This window comes from Zosterops lateralis (assembly GCF_965231275.1).
Source record: "Zosterops lateralis genome assembly, chromosome: 32".
Taxonomy (NCBI): Eukaryota; Metazoa; Chordata; class Aves; order Passeriformes; family Zosteropidae; genus Zosterops; species Zosterops lateralis.
Window position 1 is genome coordinate 1,814,222 of NC_139792.1, and position 26,807 is coordinate 1,841,028.

The window sequence follows — 26,807 nt, forward strand, 5'->3', positions numbered from 1 at the left end:
AGTGTCGGGGGGGCTTCAACCCTGTGCCCCCCCCCTCCCCCTGGGGTGATGCCGCCCCCCCCCTCCCCGGTTTCCAGCCATCACCCACCTCCCCCCTGTTGCTGCTACAGCCCGGTCGCCCCCTCCCCAAAACCGGGCACGGCCCCTTTGGTTGGGGGGTTTGTGGCCCCCCCAAGGAAGGAACCAAAGAGGGAGACCCCCCCCCCATCCTCAAACCCTGCTCTGGACCCCCCAATTGGGGCTGGGGGAGCTCTGGGACCCCCCCCCCCCAATGCTGAGCCCCCACCCCGCTGCTGGTTTGGAGGGGGGGCTGAGATTTTGGGGTCCCATCAGTCCTGGGATTTGGGGAGGGGGCGGGGGAGTTTTGAGCTGTAGAGGAGAAGCTGAGACCCCCCCCCAGTCTCCCCCATTCCTGGCCCACCCCCCCTTTAATTTATACGTAGCGCATTTTGTACAGGTTTTTAAGTTGCTTTTTTTTAAAAAGAAAAAAAAAAAATCTCGAGAGGTTTCTAGTTTTGTATTTTTCTTCCTCTTGCTTCCGCGCTCGCCCCCCACCCCCCTTTGCGACCCCTCCCCGAAACACCCCCGCGACTCCCCTCCTAAAAACACCCCCCCCCCTTCGAGGTTGTTTTTTTTTTTTTTTTTTTTTAAATAAAAAATGGCAAGAAAAGGAAAAATTGTTTCTATGTCGTGACAAAGGGGTGGGGAAAGGGGGTCCTACAAACCCCCCACCCCCCAAATTAAGGGTCCCAAACGCCCCCTCCCCAAAAAAAAAAAAAAAAAACAAAAAGGCTTGGACTATGATGTGTTTATCAAACGTGAGTTTTTTATTCTCGAACGCAACACGCGGGTGGGGGGTGGGGGTCCTACAACTCTTTTTGGGGAGGGGGTTTGGGGTGGGGAAAGGGGGGGGACATCAACAGGCAACAGCGAGGAGGGCGGCGGGTGGGGGGTGGGGGAAAGCCGCCCCCCTCCTCTAAACCTTATTAAAAACGAGATTGGTCCTAAAAATATAGAAAGAAATAAATTTAAATTCACAAAAACCTGTACAATTATCAAAAAGTCACTAAAACAAACACGGCTGGTTATAGAAAAGGAGGAGGAGGAAGGGATGGGGAGGGGGAGACAATGAGAGACCCCCCCCCAAATCCTCCCCAAACCCCCCCCCAAGGGGGTGGGTGCCAGCCGAGGGGGGGGGGAATTTTGGGGGTGTCAAACTTGGGGTGGGGAGGGGGGAAAGAGGGAAAATTGGGGGCAACTTTTAACTGAACGAACACGAGAACGATACGGAGACTCCCGAAAAAACTTTTTTTTTTTCCCACGATGGAAAAAAAAAATAAAGAAACAACAAAAAAAAAACGAGAAAAAAAAACGAGAAAAAAAAAAAAAACAAAAAAAAACAACCCAAAGAGAAAAAAAACCAAAACCTGACAGATCCGAAAACGTGACTTAAAACCACAAAAAAAGTTCCTGTTTTACAGCGCAGTCATTTAGATAAAATATAAATATTTATGCGTTTAATATAAAGTCAGTTCAAATAGACTTCAAATCACCTCTTAGTTTCAAAGCAAAAAAATAAAATAAAATAAAAAGTTTCTGAGGTTTATCTGATAGAAAAAAGGCTACTTTGAGACAGGGTGGGGTGGGGGGGGTTTTGGGGGGCGGGGGGGCACGGCCGGACCCCCCTCTGCCCAGGTAGGTGAGTTGTTTTCAGTGCTCTGTGGGGCTGGGGAGGGGGACACAAGCCAGGACCCCCCTCCCAAAAAAAGCCCCTCCGGCCGTAAAACCCCCCAGAGCGAGTACCCGTAATATCCTGGCCGGGGGGGGGGCGAGGGGAGGGGTCCTGACCCCCCTTCCTGGCGACCCCCAACATGGGGAGACCCAGGAGAGGGAGGAGAGAGACCCCTGCCCCAATTTGGGACCCCTCCCCACCCAGTGCAGCCCCCCCAGCAGGGGCAACACCCGCCTGAGGCTTCAAGTCCATAGTGGGGAGGGGGCGAGGGGAGGGGGCTGGACCCCCCCTCTTTCCTCCCCCCCCTGGGCCTGCAGTAGCATCCCTGAGGGGTCTCAGTTTGGGGGGGCGAGGGGGTGGCCAGGACCCCCCTCCACAACCTCCCTACCCTCCCAAAAGGGGGGTTTCTCCCACCCCCCAAAGGGGGGGGTCCTCATGCCAGGGAAAAAGGGTGGGGGGCTCTTCCTGAGAAGTGCAGGCAGGGGAAAAAAAAGGGGGTGCCGGGACCCCCCCACACCTCAGCCCTCCCCAGTTTTGGTCCCTGGAGCTGAGTGGGGAGGGGTCCGAGGGCAGAATGGGGTGGGGGGGCTGCACCGGGGGTCCCCCTCCCCATAAAGTGTCTGCGTGGGCAGGGAGGGGGGTCCCGGCTGGGGTCGGGGTCAGGGTGGGGAGGGGGGCTAAGTCCACTTTACTGGCCGTTAATGCATGAGACGATGCACAGGAGTGCTCGGACATTCACTAAACTATTGCTATCGTTAAATAGTCCCAAAGCTGGGGGAATTCCTCCCCTTTTTTTGGGCTGGGGGTGGGTGGGTGGGTGGTGGGGTGGGGGTTTGAAAAGGGAGGGACGGGGCTGTTTCTGCTCTTAATTGGAAAATGAAAATTTTTTTTTTTGAAAGAAAGCAAGAAAAAAAAAAAATAAGCCACCTCTTCTTTTTTTTTTTTTTTTTCTTTTTGGCTTTACACAAGTCTGTGAGTTTGTGGTGCTGGAAAAAAAAAAAAAAAAAAAAAAAGGAGGATTGGGGTGAGGTGGGTGGGAGGGGGAACCGGGCAGGATTTTGGGGTGGTCCAGGCAGCGGGAAGGGGCCTCATTGTGTGGGGTGGGATTTAGGGGAGGGGGCCCATTCACGCTGCTGGAGTTTTTATGGGGTGGGTGGTGTAGGGGGGGAGGCAAGAACCCCCCAAATGTGGGATCAGCAGGCAGCGAGAGCAGCTCCAGAGGAGGCAGTTCATGGGGGGGGGGCTTGGGGAGAGAGACCCCCCCAGCCCAGCCCAGCCCAGCCCCGCTCACGGGTTTGGAGCGTGTTTTCCCTGATAAAATTCCTCCCAGCGGCTCTGGAAGAACCGGCGCATGGCGTGGCCGGCCCGGCCCACGGCAGAGTCGTCCTCGTTGAAGGTCTGGCAGTTGTCAAACACCAAAAGGGCGTCGGCTGCAAATTCTGCCGAGCTCGAGTACCTGGGGGGACAGAACGGGGTGGGTCAGGACCCCCATGGGATCCCCATTCTCTCCTGTCTCAATTTGTCTGGTTTGTCCCCCAAACCCACAAGAGTTTTATCCCTTGGAGGGACATCCAGCCCTATAGGATTTTTAACCTAAAATTGAGATTTTTAGCACTAAAAAAAAAAAAAAAAAAAAAAAAAATGTTCTGGACATCAGGTCTACCCCATTAAAGTCAATGGGGGTTTTAAGATACCAGGTCTACCCCATTGAATCAAATGGGTTTTAGAGACACCAGGTCTACCCATTGAACACAATGGAAGGTTCTAGACACCAGGTCTACTCTATTAAAATAAATGGGGGATTTGGGACACCAGGTCTACCCAATTGAAGTCAATGGGGTTATTGGGATACCAGGTCTACCCCATTAAAGTCAACGGGGGTTTTAGGATAACAGGTCTACCCAACTGAAGTCAATAGGCTTTAGAGACACCAGGTCTACCTATTGAACTCAATGGAAGGTTTTAGACACCAGGTCTACTCTATTAAAATAAATAAATGGGGGATTTGGGACACCAGGTCTACCCCATTTAAATCAGTGGGGGTTTTTGGGAGACCAGTCTACCCCATTAAGGTTAACAGAATTATGGAGACACCAGGTCTACCCTATTGAAACAAATGGGGACCAAAGGGATCCCATCCCAATAAAGGGAACCTTGGGAGGGGAATTGATCCTTCCCCATCCCCAGGAGAGGAGAGACCCTCACCCTAAGGAATCCCATTGCCAGGAGGGGATGGGATCCCCAGGAAAGACCCCCATAGCAAGGGGAGACCCCAACAGCCCTACAGGGACACCCACTCCTAACACAAACCTCCATCCCCAGGATGGGCTCCTGTCCCTGGCAGAAAACCCTAATAATGGCCCCACAAACCCCTCACCCACTGGGAAGGGACGTGATCTCCCAGAGAAACCCCAAACCTGGGAGGGGTCACTGTCAGCACCAAAGAAACCCCATCCCTGATGGGCTTTGAGGGATCTTCACGCTCAGGAGAGACCCTGCCAGCCCTGCATGGACCCCCAAACCCACAGGGGTCATCCCTTTGAGGGATATCCAACCCCTGGGAGGGACATCCAGCCCCACAGAGGGACCCTATCAGCCCTGGAGGAGCCCCCAGCCCCAGGAGGGGCCCTGTCAGCCCTGAAGGAACCCCCAGCCTCAGGAGGGACTCTGTCAGCCCTGGAAGAGCCCCCAGCTCCAGGAGGAACCCCCAGCTCTAGGAGGGGCCCCCACTCCCAGGAGGAGCCCCCAGCCCCCAGGAGAACCCCCCAGCCCCATAAAGGGCCCCCAGCCCCATGAAAGAGCCCCCAGCCCCATGAAAGAGCCCCCAGCCCCATAGGGGAACCCTGTCAGCCCAGGAGGAGCCCCCAGCTCCAGTAGGAACCCCCAGCCCCATAAAGGGACCCCAGCCTCAGGAGGAGCCCCCAGCCCCATAAAGGGACCCTGTCAGCCCATGAGGATCCCCCAGCTCTAGGAGGGGCCCCCACCCCCATAGAGGGACCCTATCAGTCCTGGAGGAACTCCCAGCCCCATAAAGAGACCCCAGCCCCAGGAGGAGCCCCCAGTCCCATAAAGGGACCCCATTCCCATGAGGGAGCCCCCAGCCCCAGGAGGAGCCCTGTCAGCCCTGGAGGAGCCTCCAGCCCCAGGAGAAGCCCCCAGCCCCAGGAGGAACCCCCACTCCCAGGAGGAGCCCCCAGCCCCATGAGAAGCCCCCAGCCCCATGAAAGAGCCCCCAGCCCCATGAGGAGCCCCCAGCCCCATGAGGAGCCCCCAGCCCCATGAGAAGCCCCCAGCCCCAGGAGGAGCCCCCAGCCCCTGGGAGGGACCCCCAGCCCCAGGAGGAGCCCCCAGCCCCTGGGAGGGACCCCCAGCCCCAGGAGAAGCCCCCAGCCCCTCTCACCCGCCCCGCAGCAGCCTCGTGCGCATGGTGGCGAAGTCCATGGGGTTCTTGATGATCTTGCGGTAGCCGGGGACCAGCCGGGGGTTCACGGGCTCCAGGAAGGGCCACGCGTCCTCGTGCGACTCCATCTCCATCAGGATGATCCTGGGGGCAGGGAGAGGGATGGGAGAAAGATCAGGGGCAGCCCCTGGGGGGCACAGCCGAAGCCCCCTCCCCACTTTTCCCCCACTCACTCGCAGAAGGTCAGGTCGCTGGGCTGACCCCGCAGGGCCGAGCTCCTCCTGCGAGGGGGTCCCAGACCCTCCCCCGGGTACCGGGGGGACACGGGCAGCCCCTCCCGGCGCCGGCGGCGCCTCGGGCCGGGCTCCTCCTCGCCGGGGCTCCCGGGGACGGCACGGCCCCGTTTCCGCTTCTTGCCCCGCCGGGGGGACACGGGGTCCCGGTACTGCCCTGCCTGTGGGGGGAAAAGGGGGGGTCAGACTCTGTCCCTCCAAATGCTGTGCATGTTTCCCCACTCCTTGAGCACTGAGGTGACCCCCTGGGGTCGCGCTCTGAACCCCCAAATGCTGTGCTTGTTTTCCCATTCCCCAACTCCTCATTCCTCCTTGAGCACCGAGGTGACCCCTTTGAGTCACTCTCTGTCCCCTCAAATGCTGTGCACGTCTCCCCATTCCCTGAGTGCCAAGGTGGGCACCTGGGGTCACATTCTGTCCTCCCAAATGCTGTGCCTGTTTTCCCACTCCCTGAGTGCCAAGATGACCCATCCTGGGGTCACTCTCTCTCCCCTCAAATGCTGTGCACGTCTCCCCATTCCCTGAGCACGAAGGTGACCCCCTGGGGTCACCCTCTGTCCCCCCAAATGCTGTGCGTGTTTCCCCATTCCCTGAGCACCGAGGTGACCCCTGGAGTCCTTCTCAGGGATGTTGGTTGCCTCGGAGGCCATCGGGGTCTCTCGGGGATGAGAGGCTCTTTCAGGCCCTCACAGCTCTCACAGCAATGTCAGGACCACCAGGGTCCCTCCCAGGGTCTCTTTCAGGGTCTCTCAGACACCACCAGGGGACCAAGTCCTCTCTCCCAGGGGTGGGATTCCCTCTGGGGTCACCAGTGTTTCTCCTGGGATGGAGATCTCTCTCCCACTGATATGGGGGCCTCTCCCAGAGATATGAGGGTCTCTCAAAGGTCATTAGGGTCCCTCCTGGAGATAAGAATCTTTTCTGGGAAAGGAGATCCCTCCCAGGAGCACAGAGATCCCATAGAGACCATCGGGGTCTCTCCCAAGAATGAGGATGGGAGTTCCATGGGGGAGACCACAATCCCTCTTGGCAACCAGACTTTTTTCCAGGACCTCTCCTGGGGACAGGGAGCCCAGCAGAGCCTGAGATCCCTCCTGGATCACCCACCTGCCCCACAAACCTACCCGGGCCACGCAGACGGAGCAGAACCAGTCTCCCTCGGGCACCTCTGTCATGCGGGGCCGGTGGCAGTAGAGGTGACAGCCGCGGTCACAACCATCACACAGCAGCAGGTGCTCGTCGTCGTCCCCTCGCCGGCAAACCAGGCACGTCTGGGGGGACACGGGGGGCTCAGAGCTGCTTTAGAACCCCCTGAACCACCCCTCCATCCCCCTCGGCGCGGGCTCTCACCACTCTGTTGACGGATTTCTCCCAGGCGATGGATTTCTCCAGCTGGAAGATGCAGAGGGACACCTGGGCCGCGCTGCGGCAGCGCTCCAGCGTCTGCCGCCACGTCCGCACCCGCGGCGTGATCTCGTAGGAGCTGCGGGGACAGCGGGGGGCTCAGCCCGGCCTGGGGGTCCTGCCCTGGCCCGGGATCCCAGGGAGGTCATAGGGAACCCCCACATGCCCCACCAGGGTGACCCTGCTGGCCCTGCTCAACCCCTGAGAGGAGTTCTGGGCCCTGACCCCAATAGGGGGATCCCCATCCCCAGGAAGAGACCCCATCCCTCAGAGAGACCCCAATGGCCTCTGAGTGAGCCCCATACCCATGGGACGGAGCCTCATTTCCAGGAAAGTCTTTTATCCCCAGGAGGGACCATGATGGTCTCTGAGACCCTCACCCCCAGGACACACCCTGCTGGCCCCCCACATTTTCAGGAAGAGTCCTGCTGCCCAGAAGAGACTCTCACTCCCAAGAGCAACCCAAATAGCCCCCCCCTTCTTATAAAGAACCCCCAGGAAAGACTCTCATCTCCAAGAAAGACTCCAAGGACCTCTGAGGGACTCCCACATTTCTGGGAAGATCCCTATCCCAGGAAGAACCATCACCCCCAGGACAAACCCTGCTGGCCCCCCGCGTTCCCAGGAAGGGTCCTGATCCCCAAGAGAGACTCTCACCCCCAAGAGGAACCCTGATAACCCCTCATTCTTATGAGGAACCCCCAGGAAAGACTCTCATCTCCATTAGAGACCCCAAGGATGTCTAAGGGACTCCCACATTCCTGAGAACATTCCTATCCCAGGAAGAACAGCAGTGACCCACAAGGGACCTTCATCCCTAGGACATACCCTGATGGCCTCTGAGAGACCCCCACCCTCAGTACAGACCCTGCTGACCCCCCACATTCCCAGGGGGGCTCCTAACCCAGGGCAGGGCTGGCAACAGGCACAACCACCAGCTCCTCCTTCACTGGGGACACATATGGGGACAACCTTCTCCTCTGGAGGCTCCTGAGCCACCAACTCACTGCTGTGACAGGAAAAGGAGGTGTGTGAGGTGTGTGGGGTGCTCACATCTCAGTGGGGCCCAGGCTCAGCTCCTCGGGGCCGCTCAGCACGGCTTTCTCCACCACCACCTCCTGCAGGGGCCAGAGCGGCTCCTTCAGGTAGCGGCGCTCCAGGTTCTGCTCCAGCGCCGCCAGCCGCAGCACGGCCAGGTCCAGGGGGTTGGTGGGCTCCCGGCGCAGGGGGACCCCGTCCCGCCGGCTCCGCACTGTGATGTCCTCCAGGGGCTCCACTTTGTGCTCGCAGTACCTCAGGTCGTCCCGCGTCGAGTCCGGGCTGGGGCACGTCCAGCCCTGGTGGAGACAGAACGGCGCGGTCAGTTGGGCAGTTTTGGGTAGGATGGAGGGGGTCACTCGGTGTTGGGATCACCCACCCGGATCTGCAGGTCGGCCATGAGGACGCGCTGCTCCAGCTCCTCCACCCACTGCAGGACGCCCAGGTCGGTCTCGTAGGCTCTGTCCGGCACTGACCACTGAGCCAGGGCTTCCCGAGACACCGCGGTGGCCGCCGAGTCCTGGCGTGGGTGGAAGATGGGGTCTGGAGGGGAGAAGAGGGGGTCAGGGGTGGGGACAAGCAGCAGAGCCCCATCCCAGGACACAGGAGGAAGATGGGGTCTGCAGGGGAGAAAAGGGGGTCAGGGAAGGGGGACAGACAGCAGAGCCCCATCCCCAGGATAGGGGGATTATGGGGTCTGGAGAGGAGAAAAGGGGGTCAGGGGTGGGGGACAGGCAGCAAAGACCCATCAAGGGATACAGGGAATATGGGGTCTGGACACAGGTGGAAGATGGGGTCTGCAGGGGAGAAAAGGGGGTCAGGGGTGGGGACAGGCAGCAGAGCCCCATCCCCAGGACACAGGGGAATGTGGGGTCTGGAGGGGAGAAAAGCGGGTCAGGAAGGTGGCAGAGGCAGCAGAGCCCCGTCCCAGGAAACAGGGAAGATGGAGTCTGGAGGGGAGAAAAGGGGGTCAGGGACAGGGGACAGGCAGTAGAGACCCATCTCAGGAGGGATGGAAAGGAGAAAAGTGGGGGACAAGGCAGGGGGACAGGCAGCAGAGCCCCATCATGGGATACAAGGGGGAGATGGGGTCTGGAAAGGAGAAAAGAGGGGTCAGAGATGGGGACAGGCAGCAGAGACCCATCTTGGGACACAGGGAATATGGGGTCTGGACACAGGGGGAAGATGGGGTCTGGAAGGGAGAAAAAGGGGGTCAGGAAGGTGGCAGAGGCAGCAGAGTTCCATCCCAGGACACAGGGGGAAGATGGGGTCTGGAAAGGAGAAAAGAGGGGTCAGAGATGGGGACAGGCAGCAGAGGCCTATCCCAAGAGGGATGGAAAAGAGAAAAGAGGGGGATAAGGCAGGGGGACAGGAAGAAGAGCTCCATCCTGGGACACAGAGGGTTATGGGGTCTGGAAGGGGGAAAAAGGGGGTCAAGGAGGGGGGGCAGGCAGCAGAGCCCCATCCCAGGAGGGATGGAAAGCAGAAAAGGGGGAGACAAGGCAGGGGGACAGGCAGTAGAGCCCCACCCTGGGACACAGGGGGAATATGGGGTCTGGAGGGGAGAAAAGGGGGTCAGGGAGGTGGCAGAGGCAGCAGAGCTCCATCCTGGGACACAGGGGGAATATGGGGTCTGGAAAGGAGAAAAAGGGGGTCAGGCAACAGAGCCCCATCCAAGAAGGGGTGGAAAGAAGAAAAGCGGGGTCAGGGATGGGGACAGGCCGTAGAGCCCCATCAAGGGATACAAGGGAAAGATGGGGTCTGGAGAGGAGAAAAAGAGGGTCAGGGAGGGGGACAGGCAGCAGAGCCCTATCCCCAGACATAAAGGGAAGATGGGGTCTGGAAGGGAGAAAAAGGGGGTCAGGGATGGGGACAGGCAGCAGAGCCCCATCCCAAGACACAGTCTGGAAAGGAGAAAAGAGGAGGATGGGGCAGGGGCACAGGCAGCAGAGTTCCATCCTGGGACACAGGGGGAATATGGGGTCTGGACACAGGGGGAAGATGAGTGTTGCAGTGTGCATTTTAAGCTCAGAAGGACCATAGATGGGGTCTGGAGAGGAGAAAAAGGGGTCAGGGATGGGGGACAGGCAGCAGGATGGAAAGGAGAAAAGTGGGGGACAAGGCAGGGGGACAGGTAGTAGAGACCCATCAAGGGATACAAGGGGAATATGGGGTCTGGAGGGGAAAAATGGGGGTCAGGGATGGGGCACAGGCAGCAGAGCTCCATCCCAGGACACAGGAGGAATATGGGGTCTGGAGGGGAGAAAAGGGGGTCAGGGATGGGGCACAGGCAGTAGAGCCCCATCCCAGGACACAGTCTGGAAAGGAGAAAAGAGGGGTCAGGGAGGGAGGACAGTGAGCAGCTCCCTAACCTGGAGGTGCAGGGAGAAGATGGGGCTCTGGAGGGGCACAGGGGAGGATCAGAGGGGGACAGGCAGCAGCCCCCCAGCCTGGTGGTGTGGGTGGAAAATGGGTCGAGGGCAAAAATGAGCAGTAGCCCCCCAGCCTAGAGAGCAGCTGGAAGATGCAGCCTGGGGGACCAGAGGGTGGGCTCGGGGGGGAGGGCAACAAGGAGCAGCCCCCTGCCTTAGGGAAGGGGTGGAAAGTGAGGTCTGGGGTGGGATAAAGGGTGGGCTCAGAGAGAGAACAGGGAACAATCCCCTGCCTCAGGGAAGGGTTGGAAAGTGAGGTCTGGGGCAGGGGCTCAGGGAGGAAACAAGAGACAATCCCCTGGCCCAGGGAAAGGGTGCGAGGTGAGGTCTGGGGTGGGGCTCAGGAAGGGAACAAGGAGCAACCCCCTGCCCCAGGGATTTGGGCAGAAGATGTGATCTGGGGGCTCACAAGGGGACAGACAAGCAGGACCCCTCCATCCCAGCTGGAAGGCCACTCTGGGGGCAGGGGGTGGGCTCTGGGGGCAGGGGGTGGGCTCTGGGGGCAGGGGCTGGGCTCAGGGGGCTCCGGGCAGCCTCACCCGTGGTGCTGCGGAGGCAAACCTCGCGCAGGAACTCCTTGTGCTTGGTGAGGTGCTTGTGCAGGGCCTTCTCCCGGATGCCGCGCGGGTGCAGCGCCCTCGCCACGGCCTCCAGCTCCTCGGGCTCCCTCAGCCACCACCATCCACTCTGCATCTCTGCAAGGGCAGAGCCACAGCTCAGCACCGTGCTGGGGCGCTGCCACCGTCCCCATCCCCATCCCGGGGGTCCCGGCTCTCACCGGTGGGCACCGGCTGCTCCGTCAGCTGCGTCAGGTATTTCTGCTCCATCTGCTTGAAGAATTTGGTGGGGGGTCTCCCTCGGCGTTTGGGCTGTCCCGGCACGTCCTGGAGCTTCTCCAGGCTGCCCTGGCTGCGGGGGCAGGCGCCGTGGGCCCTGGGGCCGGCGTGGACTGGTGTGGAGGCCAGCAGGGGAGCCGAGGGGTCGTCTGCAGGGAGCCCGTTCAGCTGGAGGGACGGGGGGAATGGCAGAGAAGGCAGAGGGGACATTATTAAATGTTCTGCTTTGGAAGGGATCCACATGGATTATCGCACCTGGATTGCCAGGCCCTGAATCCTGCAGCTCCTCAATACCACAGCCCCCAAATCCTACAACTTGCAATTCCTCAGCCTCCCAATCCTCTAGCTCCCCAATCCCACGACCCCCAATTCTTCAGCCCCCCAATCCCACAACCCCAAATTCTTCAGCCCCTCAATCCCACAACCCCAAATTCTTCAGCTCCCCAATCCCACAACCACAAATTCTTCAGCCCCCCAATCCCACAGCCCCTCAACCCTACAACCCCAAATTCCTCAACCCCCCACTCCTGCAGCTCCCCAATCCCACAACCCCAAATTCTTCAGCTCCCCAATCCCACAACCACAAATTCCTCAGCCCCTCAATCCCACAACCCCAAATTCTTCAGCCCCTCAATCCCACAACCCCAAATTCTTCAGCCCCTCAATCCCACAACCCCCAATTCTTCAGCCCTTCAATCCCACAACCCCCAATTCTTCAGCTCCCCAATCCCACAGCCCCTCAACCCCACAGCCCTCAATCCTGCAGCCTCCCCACCCCTAGAGCTGTTTCCCTTCTCCCCACCCTGTCAAGATCAGCCAGGACTGAGCCCCCTGTGCTACCACCCCTCCCCAGGTCACCCAGAGGGTCCCACCCCACTCCCTGCAGGGAGACTCCCCCTCCCCATACAACCCCTGGGGTGGGGTCCAAGTGCTGGGTGCAGCCCCCCCATGCTGTACCTGCCGTGCTGAGCTCTTGGGGGGCTCCCCACGGCCCTGGCTCTGGCGGGGGGCTGCGGGGGCTCGCGGTGAGGGCTCGGCCGAGGAGGCAGCGAGGGGGGCTCTGTCATCACAGGGCGTGCGGGGCAGCAGGTTAAACCAAGGCCCTCGTTTTGCCACAGCCTCCGGGGCTCTCTCCTCCTCCTCTTCTTCCTCTTCCCCCTCCATGGGGTCTGAGGGGGCTTCAGGTGGTGGGAGCCCCGTGTCCCCCTTGCCGGGGCTGCTGGCCGGGGTGAGGACGGAGTCCTTGAGCAGGGACGACTGTGTCTGGCTCAGCCAGGACAGGAAGGCCGACTGGCTGAGGTCGTGCTGGCTCTGCCCCAGGCTCTCTGGCTCCTCCAGGACCCCGTTGACGGGCGTGGGGCAGGGCCCGCAGTGCTGGGCCAGCTCCTCTTTGCTCTTGCGGGGCCGGCCGCGGGCGCGCGAGGCCGAGGCTGGGCAGCTGGTCCGGCTGGCCACGGGCACGGCCACCGGCTCCTCCTTCACCGGGGACAGGTGTGGGGACACCTTCTCCTCCTGGGGCTCCTGAGCCACCGCCTCGGCTGCTGTGACAGGAGGAGGAACAACAGGTGAGATGTGGGGTGCTCTCCCAGCTGCCACGACCCCACAAAAGGCCCCTTTTCCCCGCTCACCCTCTGCCCCCTCCACGAAGATGCCGCCCAGGTGGGGCAGGACCCAGTAACGCCGCCGGAACCGGTCCTGGCCCAGGGAGGCCGCACGCAGGGTCTGGGAGGAGTGGAGCAGCTTCTTGCGGAAGAACATCTGCCTCTGTGGGGAGAGTGAGGGGTGGTGAGGGGTCTGCAGCTTCCCTAGAGGGCTAAACACAAAGTCTCCAGCAAAACTCACCTTGGCCAGCTTTTCAATCTGCCGTTCCAGCTCTGGCACACTGGATGTAGATGTGTCAACCTGGGGAAAAGGATGGATCAGTCAAGGAAGTGACCCCCGAGGTGGCATCCCCACCTTTGCCCACCCAGCAGAGCCTGGGGTGACCCACCTCCTCCTCCCGGCGGGATCTGCGCCCCCGGGTCTCCTCCTCCTCCTCCATCTCCAGCCCCGTGTCCTCGGTCAGGCGGGAGCTGCGCCGGCGCCGCCCGTCCTCCAGCCCCGTGATCTCCGACTCAGGACGGCCCGTTTTCTTGGCCAGGGCGACCTTCAGCCTGCCAGGACACAGGTGGAGGTGTTGGGTACCTGTCCCCCTGCTCCTGATCGGCGCCAGGGGTGGAGGAAAGGTGCTGAGGCTGCAAATAAAACCCCTTCCCCACCGACCTGCGGAGTCTGCCCTCGATGATCCACTTGTTCTTCCTGTAGTTGGACATGTTCTCCAGGGTCTTGTCGATCTCACTGCACACAACACAGGACAAGGGGGGTGGCTGCAGCGGGCAGCTCCAGGAATTGGAACAAAACCCACTCCACCACCCAAAATCAGAGGATTTCCATGCCCCCACCTGACGATGAGGGCGCTGCTGTTGAGCTCGTTGACCAGGAAGACCAGGATGGCGGCTTTGCGCTCCGGGGGCAGCGCCTGGAAGGGTTTGGTGCGCAGCCCCTCGCACAGCTCCGCGCCCGCCCCGTGCGCCGTCAGGAAACAGCGCAGCACCTCCGACACCGTGTCCCTGTTCAGGCTGATCTCCGACACTTTCTCCCCCAGGATCTTCAAGGACTGGGCAGAACAAAGGGAGAGGTTTGGGGAGTCACCTCCTTTGCTCACCTGGCTGCACAAAGGTGGGTCAAGGGGTGTTTTTTGGGTGTTTCCATCACAAGGATAGATGTGGGGACACCCCAAAAGTTGATGGGGGTGATAAGGGGGATGGCCACAGGGAAAGAGAGCAGCACATCCCAAATATAGGATCCCCTGTCCTGAATTCTGCACTGACAGCCCCAGCCAAGGGAGGGGAAAAAGGAGAGAAGATGGTGAAAAGGGGAGAAAGAGAAGGAAAAGGAAAGGGAAGAAAAGTAAAAGCAGAAATAAAAAAAAAAAAAAAAAAAAAAAAAAAAAAAAAAAAAAAAAAAAAAGAAAAAAGCTGGTGAGAAAAAAATGGAAGGAAAAGAAAGGAGGAAGGAAAGGGAAAATGGGGGAAGAAACAAGGCAGAAAAAGGTGGAAAGATGACTGAAAAAGAAAAGGGGAAGACAAAAGGGAAAGGGAAGGAAGGAAAAAGGAAGTGGGGAGAAAATTAAAAATCGGCACTGAAATTAAAAAAAAACAACCAAAAATCAAAAATAAACCCCACCAGGGCGTGCCCAGTGTGGAGAAAAACAGCCAGAAATCAAAATAAATCTGTCAGGGCGCACACAGGGGGGAGAAACAGCCAGGGGAAAAAAAAAAACCAAAACCCAACCAGAAATCAAAGAAAATGGGGCTAAAATTACAAAAAAAAAATCGGAAATAATAAAAAAATGGGTTGAAATTAAAAAAAACAGAGCTGAAATTAAAAAAGCAGGGGGGAAGAAAGAGGAAAGAAGAAAAAGAATGGGGAAAATGGAAAGGAGGGAGGGAGAAATGGACAGGGGGTCTCACCTGGCAGGGAAGGGGGTCTCACCTGGTGAGGAGAATCTCACCTGGCAGGTAAGGGGTCTCACCTAACAGGGGGGTCTCACCTGGCAGGGAAGGGGGTCTCACCTGGCTGAGAAAGGGGTCTCACCTGGTGGGGGGAATCTCACCTGGCTGGGAAGGGGTCTCACCTGGCTGGGAAGGGGTCTCACCTGGCTGGGAAAGGGGGTCTCACCTGGCTGGGAAAGGGGGTCTCACCTGGTGGGGGGAATCTCACCTAACAGGGGGGTCTCACCTGCCAGGGAAAGGGGGTCTCACCTGGCAGGTAAGGGGTCTCACCTAACAGAGGGGTCTCACCTGGCAGGGAAGGGGTCTCACCTGGCAGTAGGGCGGCAGCCCCGGGTCGCAGAGCGCTGCCTGCAGCAGCCTCACCAGCAGGTCCTGCAGCTGCCCCGCGCCGGGGGCCACCCCCAGCAGCCCCTCCTGCAGCGCCCCCAGCGTGGGCACGTCCCTGGGGGGCTCCAGCCCCAGCACCTTCCCGTAGCTCTGCAGGAACTCCACCACCGTCAGGCAGTCCGAGAAGGCCCGGCTGGGCAGGACCAGCCCCGGGATGCGGGAGAAGGCTGGAAGGGGCTGTGCATCAGGGAGGAGAGAGGTGAGATGGGGGATCAGAGCCAGCTGGCAGCTCCTCGTGGTGAGTTTTCTGAGCCCCCCAGCACAGCCCACCTGGTGGTCCCCCAGGCACATGTCCTCCGTGGGTTTCTTCATCTCCTCCAGGATGAGCTGCTGGCGCTGCCGCTCCTCCAGGCGCCGCTGGGCCAGCTGCCCCTTGTCTGCCTTCCGAGCCCCCTTGCCCTTCTTCTCCTTGGGCCGGGCCTTGTCCTTGCCCTTCTCTGGCTTCCCCTTCTTCTCCTTGGCCTGGGTCAGCACCCGAATGTGTGGGAGAAAAATAATAAAGAGAAAAATCCATCTTTGTTTTTCATCTCCTCCCTCTCCCCGGCTTACTTGTGCCCACGGACTCACCTTGGATTTCTTCTTGGCCTCCTTGCCCCTGGGGGCTTTGGCCTCCTGCTTCTGCCTGTTCTTGGCCTGAGGGGAGGACACAACCCCACTCAGGGACCCCCTGCACCAGGGAAACCCCCCACCCAAACCTGAGCAGCCCCTGAGCCTCGTACCTTCCTCCTCATTTTCTTCTTGATCTTGCTCATTTTCAACTTATCCTCCTCGCTCAGCACCTCTGGGGGGGACACAAAAGGAGAATAGACATGAGCCAGGCACTGAGATCCCACCAGGGCCAGGCTGTGAGGGGCTGTGAGGGGCTGTGAGGGGCTCCAGGGCTGGGAAAAAGGGGTTACCTTGTGCCTCCAGCCTCTTCAGCAGCCGCGCGTCCGTCTTGCTCAGCAAATCCACCATCCTGACCTTGGGCGGGCGGCCCCGGCCCCGTTTGGTGGCCGGGGGCTCTTTCTCTTTGGGCTTGACCTTCTCGGCGTTGCGGGGCCGGCCGCGCTTGCCCGTGATGGCCTGGATGCGCCCGGGGATCTCCTCGGGGCTCAGCTTCACCCACTGCACGCCCTGGGGGACCAATTGGGGTAATTGGGGTCACCCCCAGCAAAGAGAAGGGTTAGGGGGGCACAGGGGGGCTCAGCTTCACCCACTGCACGCCCTGGGGGCACAAATTGGGGTAATTGGGGTCACCCCCAGCAAAGAGAAGGGTTAGGGGGGCACAGGGGGGCTCAGCTTCACCCATTCACACCCTGGGGGCACCAATTGGGGTCACCCCCAGCACAGAGAAGGTTTAGGGGGGACAGGGGCTCAGCTTCACCCATTCACATCCTGGAGGGACCAGTTGGGGTCACCCCTGGCACAGAAAAGGTTTATGGGGGGGACAGAGGGGCTCAGCTTCACCCACTGCACATCCTGGGGGCACCAACTGGAGTCACCCCCGGCACAGAAAAGGGTTAGGGGGGACAGGGGGGCTGAGCTTTGCCCACTGCACGCCCTGGGGGACCAATTGGGGTAACTGGGGTCACCCCCGGCAGAAAAAAGGGTTGGAGGGGGACAGGGGGGCTCAGCTTCACCCACTGCACACCCTGGGGACAACAATTGGGGTCACTCCCGGCAGAGAAAAGGGTCATGGAGGGGACAGGGGGGCTCAGCTTCACCCATTCACACCCTGGGGGCACCAATTGGGGTCACCCCCAGCAAAGAGAAGGGTTATGGGGGTTCAGCTTCACCCACTGCACACCCTGGGGGCAACAATTCGGGGTAATTGGGGTCATCCCCCAGCACAGAGAAGGTTTATGGGGGGGACAGGGGGGGTTCAGCTTCACCCACTGCACACCCTGGGGGGCACAAATTGGGGTCATTTCCCAGCACAGAGAAGGGTTATGGGGGTTCAGCTTCACCCACTGCACACCCTGGGGGCACCAATTGGGGTAATTGGGGTCACCCCCAGCACAGAGAAGGGTTGGGGGGGGACACAGGGGTTCAGCTTGACCCATTCACATCCTGGGGGCACCAATTGGGGTCATCCCCAGTAGAGAGGAGGGTTAGGGGGGGACAGGGGGGCTCAGCTTCACCCACTGCACACCCTGGGGGCACCAACTGGGGTAATTGGGGTCACCCCCAGCAAAGAGAAGGGTTAGGTGGTCAGGGGGGCTCAGCTTCACCCATTCACACCCTGGGGACACCAACTGGGGTCACCCCCAGCACAGAGACGGGTTAGGGGGACACAGGGGGGCTCAGAAGCCCCCAGACCCACCTCTGGCGTGTCCCTCTCCTCATAGAAGTCCCCCACGGGCATGCGGGGGCTGAAGCTGAAGTGCTCACGCCGGACATCCTGCACCATGTTCCTGCTCAGGTACTGCGGGCAGGGAGGGGGAAAAATGCAGTGAGAGGAGGGGAATCAACGCAGCCTCCATCAATCCCGGGCTGTGATGGACCAGAATCCCCCCACCCCAGGCTCGGGTCAGTCCCCAAAGGGCCGTACCTTGATCACCTCCGGGAATTGCTTCATCCTCTTCCCGCAGGGCCCGTAGTACCAGGTCTCGCCCTGCCAGCGATGGTTCCCCTTCTTGATCCGAACCTCCCGCCTCCACCTGGGCACCGAGGGAGGGCGGCGTCAGCCCCGGGGACCGCGGGATGGGGACACGATGGGGAGGGGACAGGGCTGGGGGACAGCACCAGGGACAAGGCGGGGAGGGGATGGAGTCGGGGACAGAGCGGTGGGAGGGGCTGGGGATGGGGACAGGATATGGGAAGGGGATGGGGAGAGGGGCAGGATGGGAATAGGATGGGGAGGGGCTGGGGACAGGATGGGAAGGGGACGGGGACAGGGGCAGGATGGGAAGGGGATGGAGACAGGACGGGGATAGTTTCAGGAGCAGGAGAGTGGGAAGGGGAACAGGAATTTTTGAGGCAGGATGGGGAGAGGAGCAGGATGGGGACAGGATATGGGAAAGGGATGGGGAGAGGGGCAGGATGGGAATAGGATGGGGAGGGGCTGGGGACAGGATGGGAAGGGGATGGGGGAGAGGAGCAGGATGGGAAAGGGATGGGGACAGGACGAGGATAGTTTCAGGAGCGGGACGGTGGGAAGGGGAACAGAAGTTTTTGAGGCAGGATGGGGAGGGGACAGGGCTGTGGAGCAGGACAGGGACAAGGCGGGGAGGGGATGGAGTCGGGGACAGAGCGGTGGGAGGGGCTGGGGATGGGGACAGGATATGGGAAGGGGACGGGGAGAGGGGCAGAAGGGGATGGAGAGAGGGGCAGGATGGGAAAGAGGATGGGGACAGGATGGGGATAGTTCCAGGAGCAGGCGACAAGAGTTTTTGAGGCAGGATGGGGAGGGGACAGGGCTGTGGGGCGGGACAGGGTGCAAAGGGGACAGCAGCAGGGACAAGGCGGGGAGGGGACGGAGTCAGGGACAGAGCGGTGGGAGGGGCTGGGGACAGGATGGGAAGGGGATGGGGAGAGGGGGAGGATGGGAAGAGGATGGGGACAGGGACAGGACGGGGATAGTTTCAGGAGTGGGATGGTGGGAAGAGGACAGGAGTTTCTGAGCCAGGATGAGGAGAGGAGCAGGATGGGAAGGGTATGGGGACAGGGACAGGACAGGGATAGTTTCAGCAGCGGGACAGTGGGAAGGGGACAGGAGTTTTTGAAGCAGGATGGGGAGGGGGCCAGGAACAGGCCGGCAGAAGGGAACACGGCCGGGGTCAGGCGGCCCCAGGGCACACCCCACGTACCCGTGCTGCAGCGGGAATCGCACCTCCTCCTGCGTGGCGATTCTCCTCCGGGGGACATCACCTGGGGACAGGAGACAACGGGACGATGCGCTGGTGGCCTTGGGGACCAGCCCGGGTAAGGGTAAGGTCAGGGCCATCCCTACCTGCCCCCGAGGCGCTCAGTGGGGTGGTCTCCTCGCTCTCTCCCTCTCCTTCTGGCGCGGCTAAAATCTCCGGGCAGCTGTCGGCAGCCTCTTCTTCCTCCTCCTCCTCCTCTTCTTCTTCTTCTTCTTCCTCCTCCTCCTCTGCAGACGGGCCTGGGGACTCCGGCTCCAGCGGGGGGTGGATCTCCAGGGAGCCCGAGTGGTCGCCGCTCTTGAGCTCGGTGGTGTCGCCTGAGGAGGGAGCCAAGGTCAGGGGGACGTCACTGGACACGTCAGGGGGGCTGTGTGTCCCCTCCCTGCACTGCCCAGGGGCCTCAGGGCTGCCAGGGATGGGGCTGGCACAGGGTCTGTCCGTCCGTCTGTTCATCCATCCACCCATCCATCCATCCATCCATCCATCCATCCATCCATCCCTGTCCATCCATGCATCTATCCCTCCGTCCATCCATCCGTCCAGCCGTCCATCCATCCATCCATCCATCCCTCCGTCCATCCATCCATTCCTCCATCCATCCATCCCTCCCTCCCTCCATCCCTCCCTCCATCCCTCCCTCCCTCCATCCATCCCTCCATCCATCCATCCCTCCCTCCCTCCATCCCTCCATCCATCCCTCCCTCCATCCATCCATCCATCCCTCCCTCCATCCCTCCATCCATCCCTCCCTCCATCCATCCATCCCTCCCTCCCTCCATCCCTCCCCATCCCTCCCTCCCTCCCTCCATCCATCCCTCCCTCCATCCCTCCATCCATCCCTCCCTCCCTCCCTCCATCCCTCCATCCATCCCTCCATCCATCCCTCCCTCCATCCCTCCCTCCCTCCATCCATCCCTCCCTCCATCCCTCCATCCATCCCTCCATCCATCCCTCCCTCCCTCCATCCATCCATCCCTCCCTCCCTCCATCCATCCATCCCTCCCTCCCTCCATCCCTCCATCCATCCCTCCCTCCATCCATCCCTCCATCCATCTCTCCCTCCATCCATCCCTCCATCCCTCCCGGGGTCCCACCACGCACCGGGCAGGGCTGGAGGAGACCCGGGGCCATCGAGCGAGGGGCTGGCGGGCAGGAGGCTGAAGGGGCCGGCGGCCAGGTCGGGGGTATCCTCCAGGGAGGTCTTGTCGCCCACCAGCTGCGACTCGTCCATGGCATACAGGTCGCCGGTGCGGGGGTCTGGGGAAGGGGGTGAGCGCCAGGGATGGGGGCACACGGACCCACATCTCTGCTCCCGGTTTGTTTTTGTTTTGTTTTATTTTTTTTTGTGGGGGGGGGGGGGTGGAGTGGGTGAAAAAGCTCCGGCAGCGCAGGGGTTAAAAGGGGTTTGGGCACCCCCCCTTTTCCCCCCTCCCAACCCCGCCTCCTCCTCCTCCTTTGGGAAACGGAGGAGCCCAAAATGGCCGTGGCGATGCTCAGCAGCGCGGAAGTTCAGGCGCTGAGTAACCGCCTCGTCACCGAGCTGGGAAGGACGGGAAGGAAGGCAGGGAAAGGCCGGCGGGGACGTGGGGCCCGCCCCTGGCCCTGGAGAACTCCCCAGCCATCGCCTCCTCCATCCATCCATCCATCCATCCATCCATCCATCCATCCATCCATCCATCCATCCATCCATCCCTCCATCCCTCCATCACCACATTTCCACAGGGGAAAACAGAGCAGAGCTGGTGCTGCTGCCCGGGCACCGCAGCCAAGGAATTGTTGTGCCCCCCCTGCCCTGACATCCCCTCCCCTTACCTCTGGCCAGGGACTCGAAGGGCTCCAGGGGGTCCTCGCTGAGGATGTTGTGGGTGTCCTCCAGCCGAGGGGAGATGGGTGAGGCGTCCCCCAGGCACCCGCTGGCCCTGGGGGCCAGGACAGGCCCCTCCTGCCCCGTGCCGGGGGCTGCAGCCCCGTTGTAGTTACAGATCTTCAGGTCTGGAGGGAACAATTGGCAGAAAATAGACCCTGAGATGTGGCAGTGACAGAGCTGGGGACAGACAGACCCCACTGCTGTTCCCCCAGCTGGGACACCCAGCCCTCCACGGCTGGGCAGTGACACCCTGGGCTGGTTTTACAAGATCCCAACGCCTTCTCCAAGCTGTGAACAACCAAACCCCATCCAGGACACCGCTGGGCAGGCGGGTCAGAGCAGCTGCAATTCCCCAAAGAACTTGATGCCAAACTCAACCAGGATCCAGCACCCACCCAGAGCTCTGCCAGGCTCTTACCTGGCTGTGCCTCCTCCAGCTCCTGGCTGCCCACCAGCCCACCTCCATTCTCAGCAATGCTGGTGCTGGTGGTGGTGGTGTTGGGCATCTCTTTGGCTGCACCACCAGTGTCTCCCCGGCCGGGGTCCGGCTCGTCCGGAGCCAGCGGGAAGGGCTGAGTGTCCGAGCTCAGCACGGCCGAGGACTGACCCGCCGTGTAGAAACCATCGGGCCCGTTCTGCATCAGCTCAAAGCTCTGCTCGTGGAAGGACTCGTAGAGCTCCTGAGAGTCAAAGTTCAGCCCCATGGGGCCGGCGGAGGTGCCGTTGCCCCAGAACTCCTGCCCGGCCGGCCGCAGGTTGGTGCCGTGTCCTGGCGAGGCCGGACGGGACCCCCCGGCCACGCCGTTGAGGGGGAACTGTCCGAGGGCAGGTGGGGCCCCGTCCTTGAGGCCCCCAGAGGGCCCGTAGGGGGGTGTGTAGTCCCACAGGCAGTCGTAGGTGCGGAGGGGCTGGGCCCCGGTGGGTGCAGAGCCCGGAGAGAACGTCCCTGAAGTGCTGGGGTGGGATACAGTAGAGAAGCCATTGACATTCATGCCCCCGTTCAGACCTGCGAGGAATGGAGGGACAGTGAGGTCAGTGCTGTGGGGTCTCTCCAGTGGGTTTGGGATCAATGACCAGCTGCCAAAGCCCTTCTCCATCCCTGGATAGAAGCAGGTGGAGGGGGGGTTTGCACAGTCCCTGTTTGGCAAACCGGCTCTGCCACGGGCTGTGCCGGCACCGGGCCGGGCACTGCAGGACGCCGGGGATTAGGGGAGCGCCTGGCAGGGCTGTTCCGGCTCAGCTGAGCCGCCAAATCCAGGCATGGCCCCTCTGCCGCCGCTTTTCTAGGCCAAGGCGGCGCCGGGGATGTGCAGACCCCGGGCCTGGCCCCCCACCGTGCTGGAGCTGCAGCTGGTCACAGCTCTCCATCCCTGCTGGTCCTCTGAACCTGCAGCCCCTCCATCACTGTGTCCCCTCTGTCCCTGCAGCTCCTCCATCCCTGCTGGCCCTCTGAACCTGCAGCTCCTCTATCCCTGTGTCTCCTCTGGCTCCACAGCCACCCCATCCCTGTGTCCCCTCTGAACCTGCAGCCCTTACATCACTGTGTCCCCTCTGCCCCCCATGGCCACCCCAAACCTGCAGCCTTCCTATCCCTGTGTCCCTTCTGGCCCCACAAGCATCCCATCCCTGTGTCTGCTCTGGCCCCATGGCCACTCCATTCCTGTGTCCCCTCTGTCCCTGCAGCCTTCCCATCCCTGTGTCCCCTCTGCCCCCACGGCCACCCCATCCCTGTGTCCCCTCTGCCCCCACCGTCACCCCATTCCTGCAGTCCTCCCATCCCTGTGTCCCCTTCAGCCCCACAGCCACCCCATCTGTGCAGCCCTCCTATCTCTGTGTCCCATCTGGCTCCAAGGCCCTCCCATCCCTGTGTTCCCTCTGACTCCCCGGCCACCCCATCCCTGCAGCGCTCCCATCCCTGTGTCCCTTCTGGCCCCACAAGCACACCATCCCTGCGTCTGCTCTGGCCCCATGGCAACCCCATCCCTGCAGCCCTTCCTTCCCTGTGTCCCCTCTGTCCCTGCAGCCCTCCCATCCCTCTGTCCCCTCTGCCCCCACGGCCACCCCATCCCTGTGTCCCCTCTGCCCCCAGGGCTGCCCCATCCCTGCAGCCTTCCCATCCCTGAGTCCCCTCTGTCCCTGCAGCCCCTCCATCCCTGCTGGCCCTCTGTCCCTGCCGGCCCTCTGTCCCTGTGTACCCTCTGGCCCCAAGGCCACCCCATCCCTGTGTCCCCTCTGGCCCCATGGCAATCCCATCCCTGTGTCCCCTCTGTCCTCACAGCCACCCCATCTGTGCAGCCCTCCTATCTCTGTGTCCCATCTAGCTCCATGGCCACCCCATCCCTGTGTCCCCTCTGCCACCATGAGTACCCCATCCCTGCAGCCCCTCCACCCCTGTGTCCCCTCTGTTCCTGCAGCCCTCCCATCACTGTGTCCTCTCTGGTTCCATGGCCACTCCACCCATGTCCCCTCTGGCCCCACGGCCACCCCATCCCTGTGTCCCCTCTCGGTCCCTGCAGCCCCTCCATCCCCAGGACTGACCCGGGGGTCACTTACTTTTCCCTTGCGGGGGGAAGCTGAGCGGGGAGCTGTGGGCGAAGGGGGAGTCCCCTGAGGCAGGCGTGGGTTTCGGTCCTGAGGCAGCGGGTGCAGAGGAAAGGCCAGTGAAGTTAAAATGGTTGTTTGTTTCCATTTCTGCACGAGGGACAAGATGCACCGGGGTCAGTCACCGGGGTCACGGTGACCCACCCACCACTGACCCTCTGTTCCCTCAGCCTGGGGTCCAAGGCCTGGAGTGGCTGAGGAGTGACACTGAAGTCCCCTGGGACCGAGATGCCACCTGTGCTGCGGTCTGGCCCAGGCCCAGCCAGCCCAGCTGGGCCACCTGCCCGAGCACAGCCTGTCACCAACATCTCCAGGGACAGCCATCGCCAGCCAAGGTGTGACCACTGTGTGCCACCACCCCGGGGTGAGACCGTGGGGACCCTCCCAAAACAGCTCTGTGACCCCATGAGGACCCAGCACAACCCAACGCTCCTGGCACAGGAATGACCCTGTGGTGGCAGTGTCCCTGCCATCCCCCCAAGGTGGAGGGGACCCCATTCCCCCCATAAGGACCTAGCATAACTCAACTCTCCTGGCACAGGAATGGCCATGTGGTGGCAGTGTCCCTGCCATCCCCACCAAGGTGGAGGGGACCCCATTCCCCAGGCCAGAACAAGCAGGAACTGAAGTCCCAGTGCTGGCTTGGACAGGAGCCTGGTGACCTTCAACCCTCAAGAACCCCAAATGCTCCCTCAAATCCAAGGCCACAAGGAGGGATCCAGGTGGGTGCAGCCCTGGAACGGGGCACAGGGGAGCTGAGGCCCTGCAAGCCCAGCAGATGAGGCAGGTGGCAGCCCCAGTGCTGGTGGAGATCCACACCAGAGCTTTTCCTCTGCCGGCAACTCCTGGCTGTGCCACGCTTGCCAAACCCTCCAGCAGCAGCCAGGGTGGCACCGACCTCTCCGGAAGGGCCAAGGCTGCCACACTCAGCTGGTGTTGAAACCCGGATTTCATCACACCCTCAGCTGGAGCCCTGGCAGGGGCCGGAGGGGCCACTGAGCCTGGCCAGGGCCACCAATGATTCATCCACCACCGGAGAAACCCGTATGGGCGGTGACACACAACGCGTGGCCCTGGGACATCCCGGGATGGACCTGCAGCCACCTGTCCCCTGACCCAGCTGGGACCCCCGGGAGTGGGGCTGGATAAGGAAAAGCCTTTCTGGTTCCAGCCTGTGTGTGATGGGACACACTGCTGGGGCTCTGGAGGTCAGAGGGATGTGCCAGAACCGGGCAGGTGGAGGCTGCAGGTCGCAGACTGAGGTGGATTGGGATGGTGCCAAGGTGGGGAGGAAATAAAAACCAGCAAAGGTGGGAATGTCACCTTTGCTCTCAGGGACATCCCCCAGGCCCTGCAGAGGCCAGAGCTGCCCTTGGCATGGCTGGGAGCTCGGCAGTGGACACTGGCCATCTCTGGCCATCCATGGCCACCCATCCACCTCCCTCTGCCCTGAGCCCAGAGCAGAAACTGGGCCACGGCGAGAAACCGGAGCTGGGCGAGGTGAGGAGGACCAGGGGATGGTGACACTGCGGGGACAACAGTGACAGTGGGTGACAAACCCAGGGCTCCTGTCACACCAACCAACGTGGCAGCGACACCGGGGGACACCGGGACTGTCCCCAGGAGCTGAGCTGGGCCAGGACTGTCCCCAAGAGCTGAGCTGGGCCAGGACTGTCCCCAAGAGCGGAACTGAGCCAGGACTGTCCCCAAGAGCTGAACTGAGCCAGGAGTGTCCCCAAGAGCTGAGCTGGGCCAGGACTGTCCCCAAGAGCTGAACTGAGCCAGGACTGTCCCCAGGAGCTGAGCTGGGCCAGGACTGTCCCCAAGAGCTGAGCTGGGCCAGGACTGTCCCCAAGAGCGGAACTGAGCCAGGACTGTCCCCAAGAGCTGAACTGAGCCAGGACTGTCCCCAAGAGCTGAGCTGAGCCAGGACTGTCCCCAAGAGCTGAGCTGGGCCAGGAGTGTCCCCAGGAGCTGAGCTGGGCCAGGAGTGTCCCCAAGAGCTGAGCTGGGCCAGGACTGTCCCCAAGAGCTGAGCTGGGCCAGGACTGTCCCCAAGAGCTGGGCTGGGCTGGGGAGGGGACAGAGCTCCGGGCTGGGGGGGACAGTCAGTGTCACCGGGGCACAGAACTCGTGTCCCGTCCCCCATCCCGGTAGTGCCCGGTGGAGCCACCGGGAGGCCCCGGGAGCGTGACGCGACCTGATTAAAAAAAAAAAAAAAAAAAAAAAAAAAAAAAAAAAAAAAAGGACGTTTCAAAAACGAGACGCAACAACCGGCTGCCATTTCCCGGCCACTTCCTGCGGGGACGGACACACGGGGAGGGGGGGGACACGGGGGACACCCCCCCTGGTTCCTGCGGCGGGGACACCCCCGGGGCGCCGGGGATGGGGGGCTCGGTGTCCCCCCCCCCCGGTACCGGACAGTGCAGTGGGATGGGGAGGGGGGACACATAGGGGAGGGGGCTCTCCCGGAGCTGCGGGACGGGAGAACAGCACCGGGCACCGGGCACGGCGCTCCCCGCGGGAGGGGACACCGAGGGGGGGCCGGTACCGGAGGACAAGGGGGGGGTCACCGGGATGCGCAGGGGGAACCGGGGAAAGGACGGCGCGTCTCACCGAGCTCGGGCAAAGCGGAGCGGGGTCGGGGTTCCGCCACCTCCTCCAGGCCTAAAAACCGCCACAACGCCCGCCCCGCCAGCGCCGTTAACGGCCCGTTACCGCCCGCTCCTCCCCGGTTCCTCCCGTTTCTCCGCCGCCACCCCGCACCTGGCAGGCTCAGGCGGCGCGGGGCGGGGGGCGGCTCGGCATGGCGCGGCCCCCTCCCCTCCGCCGCACCGGGCAGGGCCGGGCCGGGGCCGGGCCGGGAGTCGAACCCGCGGCCGCGGCAGGAAGCGGTGCCGGGCCCGCCCCCGTCCCGTCCTGTCCCGTCCTTCCCTCCCCCCGCACGTCACGGCGGCCGCAGTGACGTCACCGGGAGCGGCGCCGCCGTGGCGTCACCGGGGGCGGGCGCGCGCCCACGTGGGAGGGGGATCCCCGCCCCCGGCGGGGTCAGGGCGGGGGGAATCCCCACGCGGGGGACGCCCCCTCCCCTCTACCCCCGGCTCCGGGAGACCCCCCGGGGCTCCCCCTCGGGGCTCCCCCCCCCAACCGAGCACCGGAACCTCCCCGGTGGAACGTCCCCCCCCCTCCCGGTTTATCCTCCTCCTCCTCCTCCTCCCGTTCGTTCTCCCCTCGCTCCCCGCAGCCCCGGCTGGACCCCCGGCAGCGGGAGCCCACCGGACACCGGTGATTCCCCGAGGGGACACCGGGGACCCCCCCCCAGCTCTCCCCCCGGCCCCCGGGATCCCCGGTGGTGACGTCACGCGGCACCGGCCGGGCCGAGCTGCGCAGGGCCCGGCGGCGACACCGGCAACGG

General features: G+C 62.0%; 1 protein-coding gene across 1 annotated transcript; it reads right to left on the reverse strand.

The window, feature by feature from the left end:
- Positions 1-913: 913 nt before the first annotated feature.
- Positions 914-26,053, reverse strand: BAZ2A (bromodomain adjacent to zinc finger domain 2A). Its single transcript, XM_083881042.1, has 29 exons — positions 26,009-26,053; positions 23,345-23,482; positions 21,210-21,797; positions 20,737-20,916; positions 20,026-20,181; positions 19,011-19,241; positions 18,868-18,928; positions 17,610-17,718; positions 17,382-17,483; positions 15,976-16,192; positions 15,796-15,857; positions 15,644-15,709; positions 15,347-15,538; positions 14,999-15,253; positions 13,577-13,791; positions 13,398-13,472; positions 13,126-13,288; positions 12,978-13,037; positions 12,764-12,899; positions 12,093-12,676; positions 11,078-11,303; positions 10,839-10,994; positions 8,247-8,410; positions 7,883-8,166; positions 6,776-6,908; positions 6,550-6,696; positions 5,366-5,586; positions 5,133-5,276; positions 914-3,188 (listed from the first exon to the last, which is right to left on the reverse strand). Exons 2-29 carry the CDS (start codon positions 23,478-23,480, stop codon positions 3,020-3,022), a joined length of 5,232 nt encoding a protein of 1,743 aa, XP_083737168.1. The 5' UTR covers positions 23,481-23,482; positions 26,009-26,053; the 3' UTR covers positions 914-3,019.
- Between the last annotated feature and the right edge of the window lie 754 nt (positions 26,054-26,807).